The sequence below is a fragment of the Halyomorpha halys genome, unplaced genomic scaffold (assembly GCF_000696795.3).
Source record: "Halyomorpha halys isolate HHAL.00 unplaced genomic scaffold, Hhal_1.1 Scaffold99.1, whole genome shotgun sequence".
Lineage (NCBI taxonomy): Eukaryota > Metazoa > Arthropoda > Insecta > Hemiptera > Pentatomidae > Halyomorpha > Halyomorpha halys.
In genome coordinates, this window is record NW_027108239.1 from 1599176 (window position 1) to 1621116 (window position 21941).

Below are 21941 nucleotides of genomic sequence, written 5' to 3' on the forward strand. Positions count from 1 at the left end.
GGTGTAGAGGATGGGACCGAGAATACTACCTTGAGGAACACCAGCGGATTGAAAATAGAGGGATGAGTAGGAACCATTGTGGTTTACTTGGAATAATCTATTAGTAAGAAAGGAACGGATGATGAGAAAATATGTAGGAGGTAAGAATTTACGGAGCGTTCAAAAATATAATGCAGGATCTACACTTTTGCCACTTAACGCAAGTTCAAGACTTGTACAAATGCTTGGTGGACAAAGGAAGCAACAGACGTCGGTATTCACACGCTTGTTTTGTTCTTTTGACTTCTCCCGGCTATAACATTCAATTTACTCTATTCGAATTATAAAAAGGAACAAAATGAAGACAAGCTAAATGAAAGTTGACGTACATAAATAACCTTAACGTTAACCTCCATCTAAGACCCTCCCATTCTCATGCGGTGTTCCTCAAGGTTCCTCTCTATCTCCAACTCTGTTTGCTATTTATATTAATGACCTTCCCCTCCAGGTCCATCACTCCCAATACCACATCTATGCAAATGATTTCCAAATACACCTGTCCTTCCCGCCTTCTGACCTATTACCAGCCACAGAAAAAGTTCAAGATTTGAGTGGGATTTCTGAATGGGCGAGAGCTAACAAGTTGAAGCTAAATGCGGAGAAGACGAAGGCAATCTTAATAGGCTCCAATCACCTTCTTAAAATTGTTCCTAATATTGCAACTCTGTTCGTACATGATAGTCCCATCAAATTTTACCCCACCATCAAAAACCTAGTAATAACCCTTGATCAAACACTTTCCTGGAAAAACCATATATTCAATAATTACCCCCGTACCTTTTCCACTTTAAAACGTATAAATTACCTCCACCACCTAATTCCATTTGAAATTCGTAGGCTCCTAGTCACTTCTCTAATATTTCCTCACTTTGAATATTGCTGTACGGTATTTTGTCAAATACTTGTTAATTTAATAACCCTATTAAAAAATATTTTATATTTTTTTAATATATAAATATACATTTTTTTTTTTTTTTTGGCTCTACAGACCTAGTAGATCTTTGTCCGTCCAAACCAGCCTTCTCCACGCCTGCCTATCATGGGCTATTGGTTTCCAGTTTGTTACATGCAGCTCTTTCGCGTCTTTGTTGATTCTGTCTATCCCTCTGGTTTCTGGCCACCCACGTGGTTTCTTGCTTACTATACTGGCATTCATTGTGCAGAGGCATCCTGAAGGATTACTTGAAGCCACATGTCCTGCCCATCTTAACCTCCTTGCCTTCATATCGTGAGATATTAGTTGACCAGTCTCTGCAAGTAGTTCACTGTTAGTTCTTATATACACATATATAGTTCTTATAAATATATAAACTTCTTACAAATATATTTTATATTAATATAAGAATATTTTATCCCATTTCGCTAGCTTAGATGAGCTAAATTATTTCAATAATGTATTATTGAAAAATTATTTCAATAAGTGTATTGAAATACACTCTTATTATACATATAATAAATACACTCTTATTATGGCACAGTGGGATAATAATATATCAATCTATTCGGTTTCGGATGTAGAATAACAAAAAATATTGACAATTGTAATAAATGAGTACTATACCACAAAATCCGAAAATAGCTTCCCATTAAGTAGGTAAAAGAATTTCCTCTCAGGAAATGCAAGTCAGATCCGTTTTTGGCATCCTCAAAAACCCTTAAAGACGAATTTAAAAAAAAAATAAAAGATACTTTACGTGGGTCTCCTCCCAAAATTTAAATTGATCTAATAGTCTATTCATATCATAGTTGTCTGTCAAATATATTTTGTTTGAACCAGTCAGCTAAAATATTTTTACGCTAAAAACGAATCTTCCTTTTTTTTCCTGAAAGGATATTCTTTTGATCAACTAAATGGAAGGCGATTTTTGTATACATTAAACCCATTTTTCATCACTCACAATATTTTTTTGTTCTTTCGCTTTTCGTACGTTTGAGACTTTTTCTTTATTTGAAACTCTTTTTTCTCCCATATAAAGAGATAAATCTTTTAGATTTTAGAGGAAAGGGCAGATGGAAATTCAGCCTTCCAACGGCTGTAGTTATGTTGGACTTGGATAACATTGTAAGGAGTAATGAATTTATATCATAAACGCGGGACATTAGCAGAAAAAAGATATACTTTAAAAACCACATCCAAAATTTTCAAATTTTTGATTTGTATGAAAAATTAAACTCATTTAATACAATCAACAATCTGTTGTTCTCATTCTATACAAAAAATTGAATAGTGTATAACAAACATTAAATACACAAACTTATTGGCAAGAACCCACCAATAGGTGTCTAATATTTTCAGATCAACAAATAAGTTTCTTTTAAGTCAGTGATCCCATCTGCCTAGCCTCCACTTGTAAGGGAGAAATAGGCGAATATGTTTTTCAATTAAGCAATAAGCACTAAACTGGTGATAAGGATGATAAACAGACCTATGTTGAATCATTTTATTATTTGAAAATTATTATTTAGAACTCACAATTCATGTTCACTGTATCACAATAATAAAATATATTTCTGAATAACATTGTCAGAATGTAAACCCACATTTTAGAACCAACATTTTTCATTGAGAAATTTTATTGCTATAATTTGTTTAACAAATAATTAATTATAAGTAAATTAATATAGCACTCACAAATTAAAAAAAAAAATGTAAAATGGAAAGATAACTTAACATATAACTTAAAAAATTGGTTTTGAAACTAAGTCACCCAAAACAAGTATGTATTTCAATATAAGTTTAATCAAATCATAATTACTTTAATTTATAAAACACAAAAAATAAATACTTAAATATGACATTGTAAATTTAAGTGGGTACCTAATGGTTTAGACAATTTTGTTTCAATTAAATAACAAAATTTTCTGTATTATAAACCAAGTGATTAACGCATGAATTTCACCTTAAAAAAAAATTGTAAAAAATAAGGAATAATGATTTTTAAAAAGTTACAAGGTATAAAACAATAAAATTTAGTAAAAAACGCTAATTTTGTTTTAAAAGATAAACAAACTTAAATGATATAACTGATATGTGATCAAGAACTTAAATCGGGTAAGCTGCTTCACAGAGAAAAACAAATAATACATTAATATTTACAAAATAAAATATTTGATTAATTAATTAACACTACACTAAAGTGAAAGCAATTATTTTTTATTTACTAATATTTTTTTAATTAGTGTTTATCTTCATAGCACTGATCTAGCAATAAATACAGCAGATAGAGTTTTTTAATAATGAAAAATCAGTGTCTTTTAATTAGTTCTTAAGTCGTTTTATTAGGATCAAACAGTTAATTTGCTTTCCATAATGTCCCAACATTACTAAAATAGAACCATGATTGTTCTCTAACATAATCTTAAATATGTGTGTGTGTGTGTGTGTGTGTGTGTGTGTGTGTGTGTGTGTTGTAAGAGGAATAAATTCAAACATATTTTTGGGTGAAAATAAAAATAAATATCATTTTTGTAAAGTAAAATGTCACAATTTCTCTTTTTCATAATTTTTTGGTAACTTAGGTATATGATTATCACCAAATACACACCCCTAAAGAAATGATAATAGTCGGAATCTATGAAACCATAAAGTTCTATAAAGAAAAGTAAGATAAACAGAGATGTGTACCAAGTATTTTAAGGGGAACTTTTGGTACAGAATGACTCCAATCCATGATACATATGCACTTTTCCTTCAACTTTTATCAGATGAACAGAAGGAAGACTGATCAGTTACAAAAAAAAAAGTTCTAATTATTGTTTTGTAAATAATTAAAGCCCTATAAAACACTTCATTTTTTTCCAGCACCATTCTTTTATAAATACTTAACACTATTGATAGTAAATCCTGAAATTCATTTTTCTTTATTACCATCATGTTTCTACATAGCTTATCACAGTAAATATCATGCAATATCAAGATTTGGTATCCTCAACCAAATATACACTATTTGATTAAAAAACTAACAAAGAGTTAAATATGGACATTAGTAAAATATACCAGTTCTTCAGCAATTCTAATTTAGAATTATGAATTGTTGCAGATAACTTAATAATAAGAAAGTTTAGCCTAATTACACAGAGGTTGCTAACGTCAAAAATCCTTATTTTCAATGAGTAGGGGCGAATCAATCAGAATTAGGTAAGAATTATTTCATAAATCTCAGCACTCCCATTCTCGCAGAAGTTAGTATAAATAGCTTGTAAAAGGCTGTAATTCCTACTGGCTGCAATTAAGCACATCAGGTCAATAATCTTTGCGATATAGAACCAGCAACCAAGAGTGTTGACATATTAGTTGAAACTCATCAGCTCTTCTACAAATCTATATTTAAACTAGATTAAAGTATAAAATTGTGGAAAGGAGGTGAAATTTCAATCAATTATACATTAAGTAACATCACAGTAAAATGGAATGGAAAAACTTCAAGGAAAATTACTGATAAAACACTAAACTAATGAAACTTTTTCATTTTTGACTGTTGATTTTCAAATAAATGTTTGATATCATTGGAAATATGTAAAAAATTCATAACTAAAAAACAAAGCTAGTTTGGAACAAATGTTTATACAAAATAATCGGCAATAGACATATTTCAATCAAGTTCCAAATAAATGTCTTATCAGACCTATTCTCATAGAATTTGGAATCAAAGGTAAACAGATAAAAAAGAAAAAAAAAGAGACAACAGGAAAAAATGTGATTTTTTTTTTAGAAATTGTATAAAATTTTATTTTGTTTACTTTTTAATATAAATATATTTCAGAATTGTTAAATTATATAATAGATGGATATGCCTTATTGGAAGATATTTAATATCTTTACTCTAAAATAGCCTTAACTTTATTATGCAAAATCATTTAATGGAGTTTTAATTTAATGACAATCAGAATATTTTTTAAAGATAGTTAGTAATATTTATATTACATAAGTGGATTTATTTAGAACTATTTTACACTAGCTAAAGAAGTTCAATGAAACATGAATGTTATATTTCAAATGAATAATAATCAATGCAAACCATGCTAACAGGTTTTAAAATAAAACCTAAGTAAAGTACTAATGTACTATCACTCTTAGATTTTTTTCTATCCATAGTACTAAAACATAAATTATAACTTTAAAAAAAAAAACCTAATTTGATTTACAAAATTCATGGCTTCATTTTCAAATTTAAATTAACATATATTTATTTTATTATAAATAAAATAAATATTTTTACAACATAAAAATTAAATAAAATTCAGTCTAAGACAATTGATGGAATGATAAATCTTATAAAGTAAACGCACCTAATTTAAAATTTGAATAAGTTTAACACATAATAATGTGTAAAAATAAAATACCCTAATAACAAATTGAAATGGGAGAAATCATACATCTATTTTAAAACAATTCCTTTTTTTTTCTTTAAAATATTATCAATACATTTCAATTTTTAAACAGTTAATAGAAACTTCAAAATTTGAAAATTATTAGATTAAAACAGATTATGTAAAACGAAGAATAAAAGTTTAATTTAATTTCAATTTTTTTACTGAGGTTCATATGAAAACAGTCAATGAAACATTTAATAATGTTAAAGTTGAAACAATATATGAAAATTTTGAAAAAATTGAATAAAATACATATTAATAACATGTTTTACATAATAAAAAAATCAACATACTTAAAAATCGATTGAAGATTATATTATTATCCTATTACTTTTATCATCAAACAGATAAATAAAGAACTATTTAACTAGTGTTTTTCTTTGTACACTCTATAATCATTTCATTTAGAAATCTTGAAAGATTGTAACACCTACTTTTAATTATGTAAAACATACCCATATTTAGAAATCCAAAGATTGTATTTTTTTAATTTATATAAAATATTGCTACAAGTACATATTTATATTAACACTATATTAATAATGTACAGGTATATTCCACAGACCTAGAATTAATGAAAAACAAATATACCTAATTTATAATAATTGTCTTCATTGTTTAGTTGTTTTTTTATGTAGGGGAGGGAGTGAAACCTCAAAAGGCACAATGACTACTTAAAACCATAGTTGAAGGGTAACCGATAGGTAACACTTCAACAACACATTTTAACTAGTAGTTTCTTGCGTCATGTATTATGTTCATAATATGTACTTGATAAGACTTGATGAAATACAATTAAAGCTTTATTCTGATGTTTGTTTAATTTGTTTTCTTTTACATTTATTCAATAATAAAACACTATATTTTATTATGTTCTAAACATATCATGACAATGCTGACTACCAACTGCTGTAAGAATTTTTGACAACATATACAAATATGAACTCATAGCATTACAAAATCTAGCACAGTGGCAGAGACAGCTTAAACATTTAAACTAAATTTAAATCAAATTCATTCTTACATGATCGTTTTAAATTTACGACCAAAATAAACTTTAGATTTACAGCTCATCTTTATCTGAGGTCTTAGAAGATCCATCCCTGTTAAATCCTTTTAATTCAGAAGAAGCTTCCTTTGCAATATATTTAATGAAGTCTTGCAACTCTCGACCACTCTATAAAAGAAAAAAGAAAGAAAGTTATTAAAAATATAATTTCAAAAAAGTATACAATGAGACCTCTTCAAAATGGACAGCCACAAGTCCAACGGATTTGATCATTGCCAAGAGGTGTCCACTTAGAAGGGGTATTTACTTTAAATAATTAATATAAAAATCAATAAGCACATGTATGTATCAAAATAAGTTTATTAATTTGGATGAAATAAATTTATTTATAATTTTATATTTGATTAATACATATTATATTTAAAAAAAATTAATATATACACAAAATAATTTTTAAAATTGTGAAATATAAAACAAGGTTATTTTGGAAGACAAACTATTTTGTTAAATAAAACCATCTGCAACACTTAAGCCAATAGGAGCTCGAGTTGCGCATTAGCATTAATACCATAAGTAAATTAATAAAAGAACAAGATTAACAAAAAAATTTGAGAGTATTTGTTATTTATTCAATAATACAGAATGTCATTATAAATTACATACATTATAAGTAACAGGAGAAGATTTACGATCCTTAGGTGCCCAGTAAATGGTAGGAAACCCTCGTACTTCATAAGGTGAGGGAACATCGTTACTAGTAGCATCCATTTTAACAATAGCTACATCCTCATCTTTTAACTAAAATAACAATAAAATTTTAAATAAACATAACAATTCTCAAATGCAACAACTATAATATTGCATTAGCACAATAAACAATTCAATGAACAACAAAATAATGGTTGTCTTATGTTGATTACCAAACATTACAATGAGCCTACCTTTTCACCAAGTTCATCATAAACTGGCGTGAGTTTTTTACAATGTCCACACCAAGGAGCATAAAATTCAATTAATGTATCTTGCCCATTATTAGTCACAACTTCATCGAAATTCTTGGCAACAGCAACTTTAACTGGTTTATCATTATTCTGAGGAATAGGTTCAGATTTTAAATAAGGTTCTAATGCTCCAGCTTTGAGATCGTTCAAGAACTTCTCAAAATTTTCAACTCTGAAATAATTGAATCAACTAAAGCACATAATTTATTAATGTTAGTATGCACCAATAACAACCATTAATTATAGTATAGGCGAAATGGAGATTTTCAAACAACTTGCAAAACAAAAAATTCTTTATCTTACATTACACTCTTTCATAAAGCCCTCCTTAGTCTTGTCCCTCTACATTGTAGTTTTATAATGATAAAAATCAAAAGTTTAAGCCTAATACATAGAATTGGTAAATACAATTTAACATTAAACAATTCTAAAATTTTAAATTAATAACTAAAAAAAAATTTAATAGAAAAATTACTAATAATATATGCAAATTAATAATCCTATTATTAAATTAGAAAATATAGAACAATTATGAAAATATGAACAAATATAAAAAACTTACGAGAACTCGTCAGACATAATAAACTTCTTATTATCCTTCGAACGAGCAAATACAATAGGTTTTTCAGTAGGCACATAGTCATAACCAAATTCATTTAATTCATGCTGGAAATCATCTTTGGCACTAATGGCAAAGTTAAAATCATTTGAAAATGATTGAGCAACTTTTATTATTCTGTTTCGCCAGTAATTGGTACCTGAAATATTCATCAAATCATTAGAAATACTAAATAAGATTCGTTTTTGGCTTAGTTAATAATCAATAAAAAGATTTTAAACGCTTAATAAAATGTTTAATCCCTTTATTATTTTAGATTAAAAATAAAATTTAATTAAAAGATAGATAGAATATAGTGGATACCTGTTTGATATAACATACTAAGGGTATTTGGAAAGTTTTGCAATAAAAGTGATGGGATCATGCAAGGAAGGGAAGGGTGGGTGAATACGTAGACCGGTCACAGCCTGCAATAGCTGACTGAGTCATAGGGGCAGTTACATAGTTACAGGGAGCATTCCCTTCTGATTGTGTTAGTAAAAGGTATCGGAGATGTCATCCTGGTCTAAAATTTGAATACAGAACGATTTTATGCTACAAATTTGCACGTGGGTTAAGTGTGAATCAGTGTTGGAGAAAATGCTGCATGTGCTTGGACAGAATTTTCAACACTGTATGACAATATTTAGGTGATACTGGGAGTTTGAAAGAGGAAATTGTGAGCTAGAAAATGCTCAAAGATCAGGTTGTCCAGCATCATTAGTGACTAAAGAAAACATTAACTGTTTGGAAATTACTTGAGGCAGACAGGGGAGTGACCTACCATCAGATAGAGGAGTCCATGGGCATTAAAACACCAGCAGTTCATGGAATTCTCCTCTATCATCTTCAAGTCAGGAAGTTTTGTATTCTTTAGGTGCCCCATAGCTTCACTGAAGCTCTCATTGTGCAGCCAAATGCTAAAGAAGATAAAAAATCGAAAAGCCTAAAATGTAAACAGTATTGTGATAGGAGATGAAACTTGGCTTTACTATTTTAATGTCCCAACTAAGACTCACAACAAAATATGGGTGTTAGAAGAAGAGAATATCCTGACAACCTGTCCAGAAAATGTTAAAAAGAGAAAGGAAGTGGTATTTTTTAGTGAGAGGAGCATTATAGGGCGAGTGATACTAGAAACACAGAAGACTGTTACCAAGTCAAGTGGTACACTGAGGAATGTCTTTCTAAAATGGTGCAAGCCCTCCAGAAACTTCGACCAAACTCAAGAATGAGTTCATGGTTCTTTCCTTCACAATGATAATACTTCAGTGCATTATTCTAAAGTTTGCACAGAATATTAGGCCAACACAAGAATAAAACTGTTAGAGCACCCTTCCTACAGCCCAGATCTAGTTCCTTGCGATTCAAGCTTTTCCCCTGGGTGAAAAGAAAGCTAAGCTGAAAGGTAGGCATTTCACAAGTGAAGAGGACTATTTAATATCTTGGAACATCTAATGTGCCCAACATGCAGAAAAAACGCGGCGAGGTAACTTTGCAGACAAGTTTAGGAGAATGGAGAAGTGTACTGAGTGCAGTGGAAACTATTTAAAAAAATTGTAGAAAATAAAGTTGTATTGTAAAACTTTCCTAGTGCCCTTAGTATTAAATTCAATCCTCACAACTAATAAGTACAGTGGAATACCAAATAATAATTGGGATTAGACCCATTTTAGATTACTGAATTTTTCAGATAAAGCAATTTCATTTGTAAAATAATCTTGAATATTATATAATAATATTTCTTGAAATAATATAAATAGTAACTTAAATGATATAATATAATGTGATTACATAAATATTATTACTTGTTATTGCACTGTCTATTTTATAAGGTCTATTTAAACATAACCAAATCTTGAAACAAACTGGGTAATAAGAAAGTGGAAAACTGTCTAGAAAGTTGAGCAATTATTCTAAATCAGGTAGAACATAGATTCAGTGTTTTATAAGTACGAAAGCTCTTAAAAAATGGCTACAGGCCAACAATCACAAACATGCACTTTAAGACAATGAGCAGATCAATGGAATATTTTGGAAACAGGTGACAGTGAGCAGAGGATACCACACTCAGATGTGGCTGTAATTGATGCATTTGAGAGCAACATCCGCTATGACTCCACTGGACACCATTTTTTTGAGGTATTGGCATAATTTAGCTTCGCTGGAGGAGTATTCTCATAGAAAAAAAATTGAAAAGATTTTACCAGACCAATATTTTTCAGTAATTTTAAACTTGACGTTTTCAGAAATATTACAACTTAATATCACTGTGTGTTTTATAGCATTTATTTACTTTTTTTTTTACTTTAAGAATATACCCCAATTTCAGTTACAGGTTAAGCGGATTATTGGATTATCAGAATTCCAATGTAGTCAGGAGAAATAAAACACCTAAAATACTTATGATTTGAGAACAAATTAAATAAAAAGAAAACCTTTAAATTTCAATTAGCAGTTCAAATTGCTATTGCTAATTTAAAACAACGGTTAGAAATAATAGTGACTAGAAAAAACAATTATTTAATTAATTAAGTTGATGTTTTTCATGTTTTATTGTTATAGAGGATGACTTCTAAAGTTGTTCCGGAAGAAGTTAATTATTATTAGGTTTCAATGACTAAGCAGTCTAAGCTACTAAAGATTAAACAACTACTAATTTTATTTTTTTGCCCTCATAGAGTTAATTATATTCCTTGAGTGTTAATTATGTTATCATTATGCTATACTAGTCTTAGTTCAGTAATTACATTATAGATCCACTTATTGCTGATTAGAGTCTGCTAGCTAAGGCCAAATGTTATCTGATAAATTAGATCAAAATTCAAGGAAGCTACCTCAACATTTAAACATATTTTATTATACTTTACTTAAAATAACTAATGTATGTAAGAAGCCTGCTTATCTACCCCAGCCCACATATAATCCATCAATATACTGTAATTTACCGTGCATGCATGCAGAAATATATGCGATAAGTAACAAGAAAAAAGCTTAGGAGCTGAATAAACATTATGGTGTAAAATAGAATCAATCTTTAGGTATATATAATAATTCAAACATTGAAAATTTGTAACATAGATGACTGAACAAAAGAAAATATGAAATCCTACATATGTACAAAAAACCCTGTTATTTTAAAAAGAATTAACATCTATAAATTAAGTTCTAAAAATAATACGTAAAACATATGAGTATATTTATGAATAAATATGTTTATACAAATTAATTTTACCTTTTGGATTTTTAATATAATCAACTTTGTAATAAGCAACAACAAGTGGGTTACTAAATTCTTCAGCATTGTCCCTTGTTCTATGATCTACTAATCCATGCCTAAAACAAATGAGAAGAAATATCACTACAGAGTATAACCAGAAATATATACATTAACTCAGATAATACTTAACTATCATTAATAAAACATGCACATACCAAGAATAATAAATACACAAATTATATTAGTAAGTTCACAAAATTAGAAAATATTATTTGTTTTTTCTAATGCTTCCTTGATTCTATAATTATTATATTTTATCACATGCAAAATATAATAAAATAGAATTTCAGCCAGGAATTAAATTCTCCGACCAAAAAAAAAAAAAACCTACAACTCATAAATTAGTGATTGAGACATACATACATGTTCTTTTTCAGGAATGATTCTAGTCCATCACTTATATCGCCTTCAAATTCAATAGTGGGTGGTTCAAATTTGCTTTGTAAATGCTTAGGACGGAATAAAACCACTTTATTTCTGCAAAAAAAAAAAAAAAAAAATATATAAAGCTAAAATATAAATTTATTTGACCTAAATTAAATATTTAAAAAAAATCATGAAATCTATCAAAAAAACTAAAAGGTATACTAAAATAATATTATATAAGACAAATATGTGGAACTAGAAGAAGACCAGAACAAGACTTGTCGACACCAACATAAAGTCAGTCCTGCTTAAACCTTCAGCAACAGCTGCTTCCAAAGAATCATAAGGAGCTGGTTGGTGGTCTGAGATCTTTAACGAAGAGCTCTAGAGAATCAGAAAGCAGCTTCCAATTTATTTTGAAAATATGGAAGTGGATAGGACATACATTTTAGAAAACTAGATGGTGTCATAAAAAAAGAAGGCCTCTCTCCCCTAGAGAAAAGACCCAAAAACGAAGTACCCAAATAAAGTACAAAATTTTTACAGAATATAAGCTTACTTGTAGGTTTCTAGATTTTCTTCATTGGAAGTAATTCCAAAACGATATTTTTCCCTAAGTTTATCAGCAACTTTTAAGAAAGCATTCTTTAATTTAGAGGAATCTTCATAAAATCCAATAACTGCAAGGTCTGGTTCATCTAAAAATTTATTTAGAGATTCCTTTGTGGGCAGATTTCGAGCACTAGGTCCAACTTGTCCTTTCATATACTTGGCAATTCCAGCTAAAATTGAGGAAATAATATTTTAAAACAGGTTTATAACAGCTTAATTAAGAAACTAGACTTATAATAATGACTTAACAAGTATATTTAAATATACCAACTTAAAGGAAAACTATCATTACCTGCTTCTCTGGGTCCATTGTATTCTTTTGATAAGTCTCCATTCTTAAAGATTTTAAGAGTAGGATACCCAGATACTGAAAACTTATTACAAGTTTCTTTTCCTGCTTCTGTACAATCAACCTAAAATCAACCATAAATAAATATTTTTTACCAGTATATAAATATCTATAATGTATAAATCAGAAAAGTTACAATCTAAAATAAATTATATCACTCCAGAAGAATCACTTATGTTTTGATGTGACCCAGAAACTTTTTTAGGAGTATATTAAGTCCCCAGAGAATGTCATAGAATCAGTCATTCCATAGTAGTGACCCAGTGCAAAGAGTTTTTGTTGTATCAGTTGCAAAGATCAGTCCACTAATCCACAAGAAAATAATAAGCGTAAATTACTATATTTGTTATGACGACCTGTGATTAAACTTTCAGCACTTTCTCAGAAGTACAAATATGGAGGTTACAAAACTGCTGTCTGTCCTTTACCAACAAGGATACCTACTTTATAAAGACTAAACTACATAAGTTGTTTCTCTCTTAAAAGCAACTATAAGATGACAGATACAACTTACCTATGACAATAATAATTTTAAAAGTCATTAATTATGTCAATGCTTAAGAAGTAAACTATCCACGGGATAGAAATTTTTCGATGGGCCTAAAAAGTTTCCAAGAGAAAGCCAATGATCTCAAGAGTATGCAAGAAGCATACAACCTCTAATCAATAACATAATTTATTAATTAGACTAATATTTGGTATAAATATAAATAACCTGAATAATCAATATCTTTGACATCAATAGATGAACAAGAATATGAATTCTTGTTATCAAAATTTCATCATAATATGTAATTGAAAACAAAGAGGTAAATTTGGAAAATTAATTGCTTTAACCCAACCTTCTTTATTATTTTAAAATTAATAACTGTCTGAATTGAAATAAAGCGTTGATACACACCTCCAGGTGCCAACTTTTTTTTAGTACATGTAATATTTTCTGTTTGATTATTCCATGACAATAATGCATCCTAGTAACAGTAAAAACACTTAGGATTGAAGTTATAATAGCAGTTCCCCATTTGAAGACTAAATTGACAATCAATTGAAACATATTCCTTATATGTCTTTGATTTGTAAATAAACACGTCTACAACCATGAGTGGTTCATAAGCTAATACTTATTTTATTCAATTGTTTTTGTTCTTAGCAAAGTGCAGTTTGTTCCCTTCCATGAAATCATTGCTCAAATCAGAGCTAGAGAAGATTTTAATACAATAGAAATCACACTGTTTCCACCAAAATATGTTAGAATCAAAACGATAATCAAGCTCAATTTCATCTTGGAACATTAAAGAAATTTGAGACATGGAATACTAAAGGTGCCTCTAAACATTTGCTAAACTTAAGCAAAGTCGTACAAGTGTGAAGATGGGTTATATGGATTGGATTGTACAAGTTGGCCTAAATATGTGCCCAATCCATTGAGTGTTCGTTTTCGGGCACAAATCAAAGGGTGCTTGTGCTATATCCACAAGCTAGCATTGTTTTAATACTGCCAACTGATAAATATTTGTGCTCTCTCTGTTAATTAATTAAATAATTTCCCCAACCTTCAGATTCTATAATGGACTCCATTTTAAGATTGTATACTTTATAATTTCAAAAAAGTGTAAATCAAATAAAAAAAAAAAAAAATACAGAAACTTGAAAAAAGGAGCAGATCAGTTCAATCAAAATGTGGATTCAATAAGGGTTTTTCTCAATGGAGGAAAATAGCAGTCCCCTCCCCCTTTTTAGATTTAGTATCGATTCAATGTGTCAATTTACATTCTTATTGTAAAGGTCAAAATTAAATCAATAAAAAAAAAATAACTAATTGCTTAATAATAGACACTATAGATTTAAATCATTTAAGCAACATCATCAAACCATTTTGTAAAATGATAATCACTTGGTTCTTAAATCTTTCTTAAACTTTATTACCTCATAAATAGTAGATAATGATTCTATGGATACATTTTTAACCGAAACTTATTATTTATAGGTATTTAGACAAGTATTGCTATGCTAACTACAAGTAAGAAGAAAGAAGAAAATTCAGGAAATTTATAGACAGTAACAGAATCATTATTTTTTATTTTCATGAAATAAAATATTATAAGTTCTGTATAGTAACAAATGCTTTAAATAAATTTTATGTTCAGGTGTTTAATGAATATTTCAATGGTGGTGGATATCTATCCAGAGATAATCATAAAGTAGTTTCAGTTGAAATGGCAACAAATAGAACGATCTAGATTATGAAGTTCATACGGACTCACCTTGTTTCTCAAATTTCCCTCTAGCATATTTTCACCTTTTTAGGAATCTGGAATCTAACTTCGTCCGAGGGAAAATTCAATAAAAATGATTTACAGGTCAAAAAAAGAATTTGTCTTAATATTATCACAAAACTGAATTTTTTCAGTTAAGTAATAAAAAGATTGGTTACTTAGTTGGAAAAGTGAATAGAAAAATAAATAGCTGCTTATAATGATTTTTTTTTTAATTTATGTTTTAAATCTAGCAACCTTTACAATGAACACCAATATTTCTGTGAAACAACCCAATAGAAACAATGTGGAAGTAAAAATACAAAAATGTTCCAAAACTAATCTTTTCTTTTCGCAATACATGCATAGCTTCCCAACGAAAGACTTTTTATTGCAATGAAAATATACAAGTTTACTGAAATATAAATCGCAATTCTTTTCTTAACTAAAGCTCATCAGTGAAAATAACAAATATAAATTTTTCTTTAAAAGCTTTAGATAGTTAAAAAAAATTATTAATTTTTATGCAAGTAAACAATCAGATTTTTAAGATTTAAATATTTCATCATTATAATTACCATAGAAAAAATAAATTTCATTCTCTGTAAATTCTATTAGACAACAGAGGATAGGAGGTAGATAGATATTTGCTAATCATGAAAAAATAGAAATATTACGCAAGTAAAGATTTTACAAATGTTGAAAAACAAAATAAAATAACATTTTTCAAAACAAAAAAAAAACTGCTGTCATTGTTAATTTGTATTATGCATGTGCTTTATATATATTTTTTTCATGTACATATTAAAATGTTCATTAACATCATAAAACAGTGTTTCTCTACATTCCTGTAAATATTTACCTTTGAAATACCTACACCTCAGATTAATCTGGCCAAAACAAGAACTGGACAGGGTTACAGATCCGAGGTGGACCAGTTAAAAAGATTCTACTGAACTTAGTTCTATAAATGTAAGAGAAAAAGTCATCGTTAAGCTGGTAGGTAAGTATGGATGAGGAAATTAGTCAGCATAAAATTAATATTGTGAAATCAAGAATCTTTCATAAATATATTTTAATAAAAATTTATATTTTTAATAAAGAATTATGTAGTACCTAACATGAAATAATGCATATCAACACTTTTCCAAGAATAGTATTCTGTTCTTATTAATTTCCTCAAAGGATATAATACAAAAGAAGAATATAGGAAAGTTTGAGGTATGAGTGAGAAGGAAGGTAACTGAGGCAGAGGAGTGAAGAATGGTATAAGGCACGGCTATATTTCCCTTCCTTCACAACTGTCAGTAGGCATGGGTTATCAAACCAACTTTTAGAGAAATATATTGAACAGGACTTACAAAAATATTAATAACTAGAAACAAAGTTGAAACCATTTCCTTTAAATTTTAACTTCGGTATTGAACTTATTAATTTTGTCTCACATTTTTTTACTACAGCATTTCAAGGCAGAAATTTTATTGGTAATTATTAGACTAAAATTAGAAAAATAAAATTAAACAAATACAAATCACTCAAATCAATTTGTACATCTAATTATTTGATAATTTTTATATCAGTAAATGATCACCGAAATTTAATTGTTTCTATAAACATATATCTTTTATTAAAACAGTATGGAAACAAGACATGTCAATAAGATTTACATTTTTATTTAAATCTTACCAACATCATAAAGACTGATGTTTTATTAATTAATAAATATTACTAATTGTCTATAAATAAAATAAAATGAATCTTGTGTCACCATGGGTCTTACGTTCATGGTTTAAGCAGCCAATCTTTACTCTCATAACTACCAGATCATTAAAGAAATATCAAATCATATTTATGAATCAGATTCAATGAATAGGTACAAGAAATACCCAAAATAATACGAGAATAGATAGCTAATAACTAAATAATCAACAGAAAATATTTGGTGGTGCCTGTTGCTTCATGATCAATCATATTTGACAAAATGTGATTCAAAAGTAACCAAGTATTTCTACATAAAATGTCAAGCCAAATTATTCAGCTTTCCAATAGTTTCTAGGATATATGCATCTAATTTTATATTAAAATATGAAATGATCAAATATTTTTTTTACTCACGAACATTTTCGTGGAATCTTAAAAAACAAATTCAATAAATAATAAAATGTAGATTTTACCAACAAATAATATATATTCCTATAAAAATAAGTATAATTGTAAAGACAAATTTGTAATTTTTTTTTATGAAGGATCTATGAAGAATGGATAAGTTTCACTTAAGTAAATTAATGTGAGTATTAAAAATTATTGTATATTATAAGGAGATAAAGAGATAAGAACTAACAGGAGTATAAGTCATAACTTAATCACATTATTCTTAAGTTTCGGAAATAACATTGGTAACTTACCTTAGCTAAAGTAACAGGAGGATCATGAGCTAATAATAACGATGCAGCTTTTTCAAACTCTGGTTTTAGTTTTTTACAATGTCCACACCTAGAATCCAAAATAAGTTAATTCTCAGAGAATAAGTATTAATAAACTTGAGTTAAATTTTCATCTTAAATAGCAATCAAATTCATATCTTATTCAACTGATGTTATGGATGAAGGTAAAGTAACTTCTAATCAATAAATTAACTAACTTCTGATAAAAAAGTGAACTAACATAACTAAAGTTGCTTAATAAATACATTTAAATTAGACATAATTTAAAAATTATAACACATAAAAATCTTCCAAAACATCATTCATCTTGTAAAATCTACATAAGAACAAACCAAAATTAATTCACGAATAAATAAGTATTCTTACCATGGTGCATAAAACATGATAAGCATAGAGTCATAATCTTTGACTCTAGTATTGAAATCGCTATCTGTCAATTCCAATACATCGCCAGAACATTTTATTTCATCTGATATAAAAAATAATAGAAATGTAGAGAGAAAAATCCTAAAACGAAACATCGCTTAACATACAATGCCGGCAAGTGAAGTTGTCTAATCAAGAAGGGATAAAGTATTCTAAGGTTACTAGTTGTCGCTATCTCATTGGTCCAGCAGCACAAGCCAACAATATTAAAAAATGTGAAAACAATGTTCTGCTTTTGTACAAAATTTATTAATATTACATTTTAATTAAATAATAAAATTTTGTTACTCTTAACAAAATTAATCTTATCAAATAACAATTTTAATGCAGCTTAAAGTTTTAGTAAGATTAAAACTTGTTGCTAGATAGAAATAAAGTGAGTCATGTAAGTTTCGAATAATAAGCCGCCGAGTTGTGACCTTTTAAGATATTACTGAACTTGTTTTCTTTTGAAATCTGCCAATTAAGTACTACTTAATACTTTTGTTAGATAAATCGTTAGTTGAAAAATGTATTTGATAAAAGGGGTTTTTGAATTTTCGAACGTGCTAAATTGAATGATGGTGTTGTTACCAGTGTTCTGTAATAAGATGGGAGGATTATATGTCAGTGTAACATCCCATGGTTAGTTATAGAGATTAAAATTCCAAGAATTTTTTTTTCGAAAAATTTATAAATACTAAAATTACACTTTTTTTACAGATAAATTTTCAAAAATACGCAATATAATTTGTTAGGCTAAATTGCTATAATTTTTTGACATTTGTATTTTTCCTTTAATCTACTTTGGAAAACAAAACAAAACCAAAGTTGAGGAAAAATGTCGATATCCTTTTCCTAACTCGAATATAAAATAAAGTAGTTCCAGGGTGTTTTGTTTTTATTTTATTTTTATTTTTTTCTAAGCCCCAACCGAAGGAACAGTTGGATAAGTTCCGATTTTTTAAATGTAGAATCACCAAAATATTTTTATCAAATCGGTGAGGACAACTCACGGATCCTCCTTGTCAGTTTCTTTTGTGATGTTATATTTTTAAATTACAGATAGTAAATTAATATGAATTTTTGAAAATTCATATTAAAAAAAAATGAAAAAAGTTATCAATATTAAATTTCTACAGCTAGTATTACAGTGATAAAACTATTCAAGAAAGGAAATTCAAAGATGTGTTACAAAGCTAAAAGTCACGTTTTATGTAAATTTTTATTTTATGGTTGTGAATTTTTTTATCAGCTTTCCTTAATATTTAGGTGTGTTGTGAGGATGAAAATATAGAGCACTTCATTATCATAATTTTAGTTTCTTGTTTTGTTTTGATATTTGCTGTTCAGCAAATGTTTGTCCAGGTGTTCATCTTGCCTAAGCATCACATCCTTAATCTTGGTTCAAACAAAATTAAAATTGCTTCAAATATATTTTCACCATATACACTATTTAAAATCCTCCATTTTGAACAATTGACAGTCAGGAAGAAGTGAATATCCACCTTACCTTGTGAGTCAGACATATCAGAGCACCCTAATAGTATAGTAACTTCCATCTCTTAATTTCATTAATTTGTAATTGTTGAGGTGGCTGTGTATAATTGGTTCAGGTACCGATTTAAGGTGTAAGGTTTTCTACATCAGATGGCCTCAAAATGCATGTTCAATAGGTAATGTAAGTTGCATGGGATGGATAGACAGGAAGATGACGAATTTTACTGTTATTCGCCGTAAATCCACGCAGGATGGAAGCTTTACTCCGTTAGGTATTCTTTTATGGTCGTCAAGAGGAAGGCAATTCCTAGAGGTATTCGCTGAAGATCCTTACAGGAAAGGAAACTCCACTCCGTAAGGTATTCGCTTAAGGTCCTCGTGGGGTAGACAGTCCTACAGGTGATCGTTGTAGGCCCTGAAGAAAGAAGAAATCCTGAGAAGGCAGAGTGAAATAATAGTCTAATATATATTTTTTTAAATCTCTGATCTACAGACATATAATTCACTACCCCTTAAGGAGAAAATCCCTTAAGTAGATTTTTTTACACTTTGGTTTGTCAATTTTAAGCTTAATATTTGGGTTTATAAACCTCATCAATAGGTTCTACCCATAATACGTTAGCTTTTACTTGATCAGAAGATTCAATTTTAATATTTATTGATTCAAATAATACATTTATGTATATAAGAATACAATAAATTCTTATTTCGTGTATAAAATTAACGTATTTACAAGAAATAATACATATATCAGTACATATTTACGACGTTTGTCTGGTGATCATAGTTTACGTCTTAGCTGGTAGGTCGCGTCATGTCGGCTCGTAACGGTTCTAGCGGCATCTTGAACGGTGACCGATGATAGTAACAGTGGCGCTACTAATTCAATGAGTAGCTAGGCAGAAGGATAGAGGCGAAGACTTGTAGCAGATCGGACACTGAATCAAGAGAGAAAATGAAGTAATATCTAATCATACATTAAGTATATCCATAACAAAAATGGAAATATTGATTAATTAAACTACAGTTAATCACTTCAATAGAAAATTACAATTTACTATATATTTTGTTTTTATTCAGCTTCATTTTTATTTTGAACATTTAGCTTTATTATTCTGTTAAATTTCTTTCAAAATATAATTTAAAGTTAATAATTTCATTTATTCAACCATTTAAATCAATTCCAACACAGTCCACTCACTCACGAGTGCCCATTCCTACAACTGGGATCTTGGTCCAAAATCTCTACGTGGGAATCTACCATTTGATGTCTTGATCTACCATTTGATGATCTTCATCGTGGCGAACGTGAGTTACTCCATCAGCGGCACAGATCTGTTACATCACTATGCGATGGTTTATCTCACCAGGATGTTGGCTGGTGGATCAAATACAGTGCTAACGACCCGAGGGGAATTGGCGAAGGTGCTGGTACCGGCTGTTTGTAGGGTACAAGAAAGTGATTTGTACACTACCTTACTATGCCAGTCCTATAGCGTTACTTAACCCCTATCCTTCGTAAAGCTACCGACGCACGACTTCATCCATTATATTAAGACTGATGGATACCCAGTCACAGCTACAGTCCGCCGCATGCCAGCAAAGAAATAAGACCATGGCCTCACTGTAAACTTGAAGAAGAGTGTCTTCGCTCAACAAGACATCGCTCGACAGAAAATCAGCTCTCTCCCAGCAAAAGTGGAAGCCATCGTATCCTATCCTAAGCTGATAACAGTAAGGGGCCTGCGATGTTTTTTTGGGTATGTTTACTTCTAGCGTCGTTATACCCAAAGCGCCGGATTCACAAACTCCCCGAAAAGAATGATAAGAGGCCAGTCGACTGGAACAAAGAAGACATTCAAGCATTAGAACACTGCAAAACTGCAGAAGACTGTAGTGCTAGGAAACACGAAGGAGAACGCCGAACTGGTTCTGCTATGTAATCCCTCCAGCACCACCATGAGAGCAGTTTCACAACAGAAGATTTGCGGTTCTTGATGGCCTCATAGTTTTTTCCGTGGAGTTCACCCCAACACAGAAGTACTCAACCGAAAACGGGAGCTATTGCCAATCCAATGGGTCATCAAGCACTTTAGGCATTGCATGGAAAGAAGAAATATTTAGATATGGATGAACCATGGAATTAAATATGAAATATGCTTTCCAACAGAATCCTGAGACAGCTGCGCCTGTCCAGATTCGATTGGTAAATTTTAACCACCAGGTCACGACAGATTTGTCACTTATCCGAAGAAGACAACACTGTCACCAGCACACTTTCGAGAATTGAAAACATTGACTGTACCAAGGTCTATCCGCGCATTACGACAGCAGCAGAAGTATTCAGCGATTCTAGTCTTCGCTCGATCAAGCTCGATCCCGGTACAGTAACGTCTGTTCTCTGCGAGAACTCCACTCCTACATCCCAAGTCCATGCGAGTAGAGATTATCCACCGCTTGTATGGGCTCCAAATTCCATCAAAGATACACCAAAAAATCATCAGAGATAAGTGCAAAACTGCCTTGTTTTCATTGTTGACAAACCTTGTTGTTAACGAATTAAATTTAGCCATTTAGTTTTCCATAATTTATTGTGATTATAGGTAATAAAAATTTAAAAAGTAATGATTGAACAGAAATAAAATGGCGGGGGTATTTTTTGGAATGCAGCCTTAGACATCTTTTTGTACCGAATGTTTCAGAATGGTTA

General features: G+C 29.5%; 1 protein-coding gene across 1 annotated transcript; it reads right to left on the bottom strand.

Moving 5' to 3' along the window:
• Positions 1-4739: 4739 nt before the first annotated feature.
• On the bottom strand, positions 4740-17898 carry ERp60 (disulfide-isomerase A3). The gene is made up of 10 exons (XM_014415360.2): positions 17693-17898; positions 17288-17375; positions 12571-12691; positions 12226-12448; positions 11664-11777; positions 11256-11356; positions 7985-8180; positions 7363-7594; positions 7085-7219; positions 4740-6589 (listed from the first exon to the last, which is right to left on the bottom strand). Exons 1-10 carry the CDS (start codon positions 17845-17847, stop codon positions 6476-6478), a joined length of 1479 nt encoding a protein of 492 aa, XP_014270846.1. The 5' UTR covers positions 17848-17898; the 3' UTR covers positions 4740-6475.
• Between the last annotated feature and the right edge of the window lie 4043 nt (positions 17899-21941).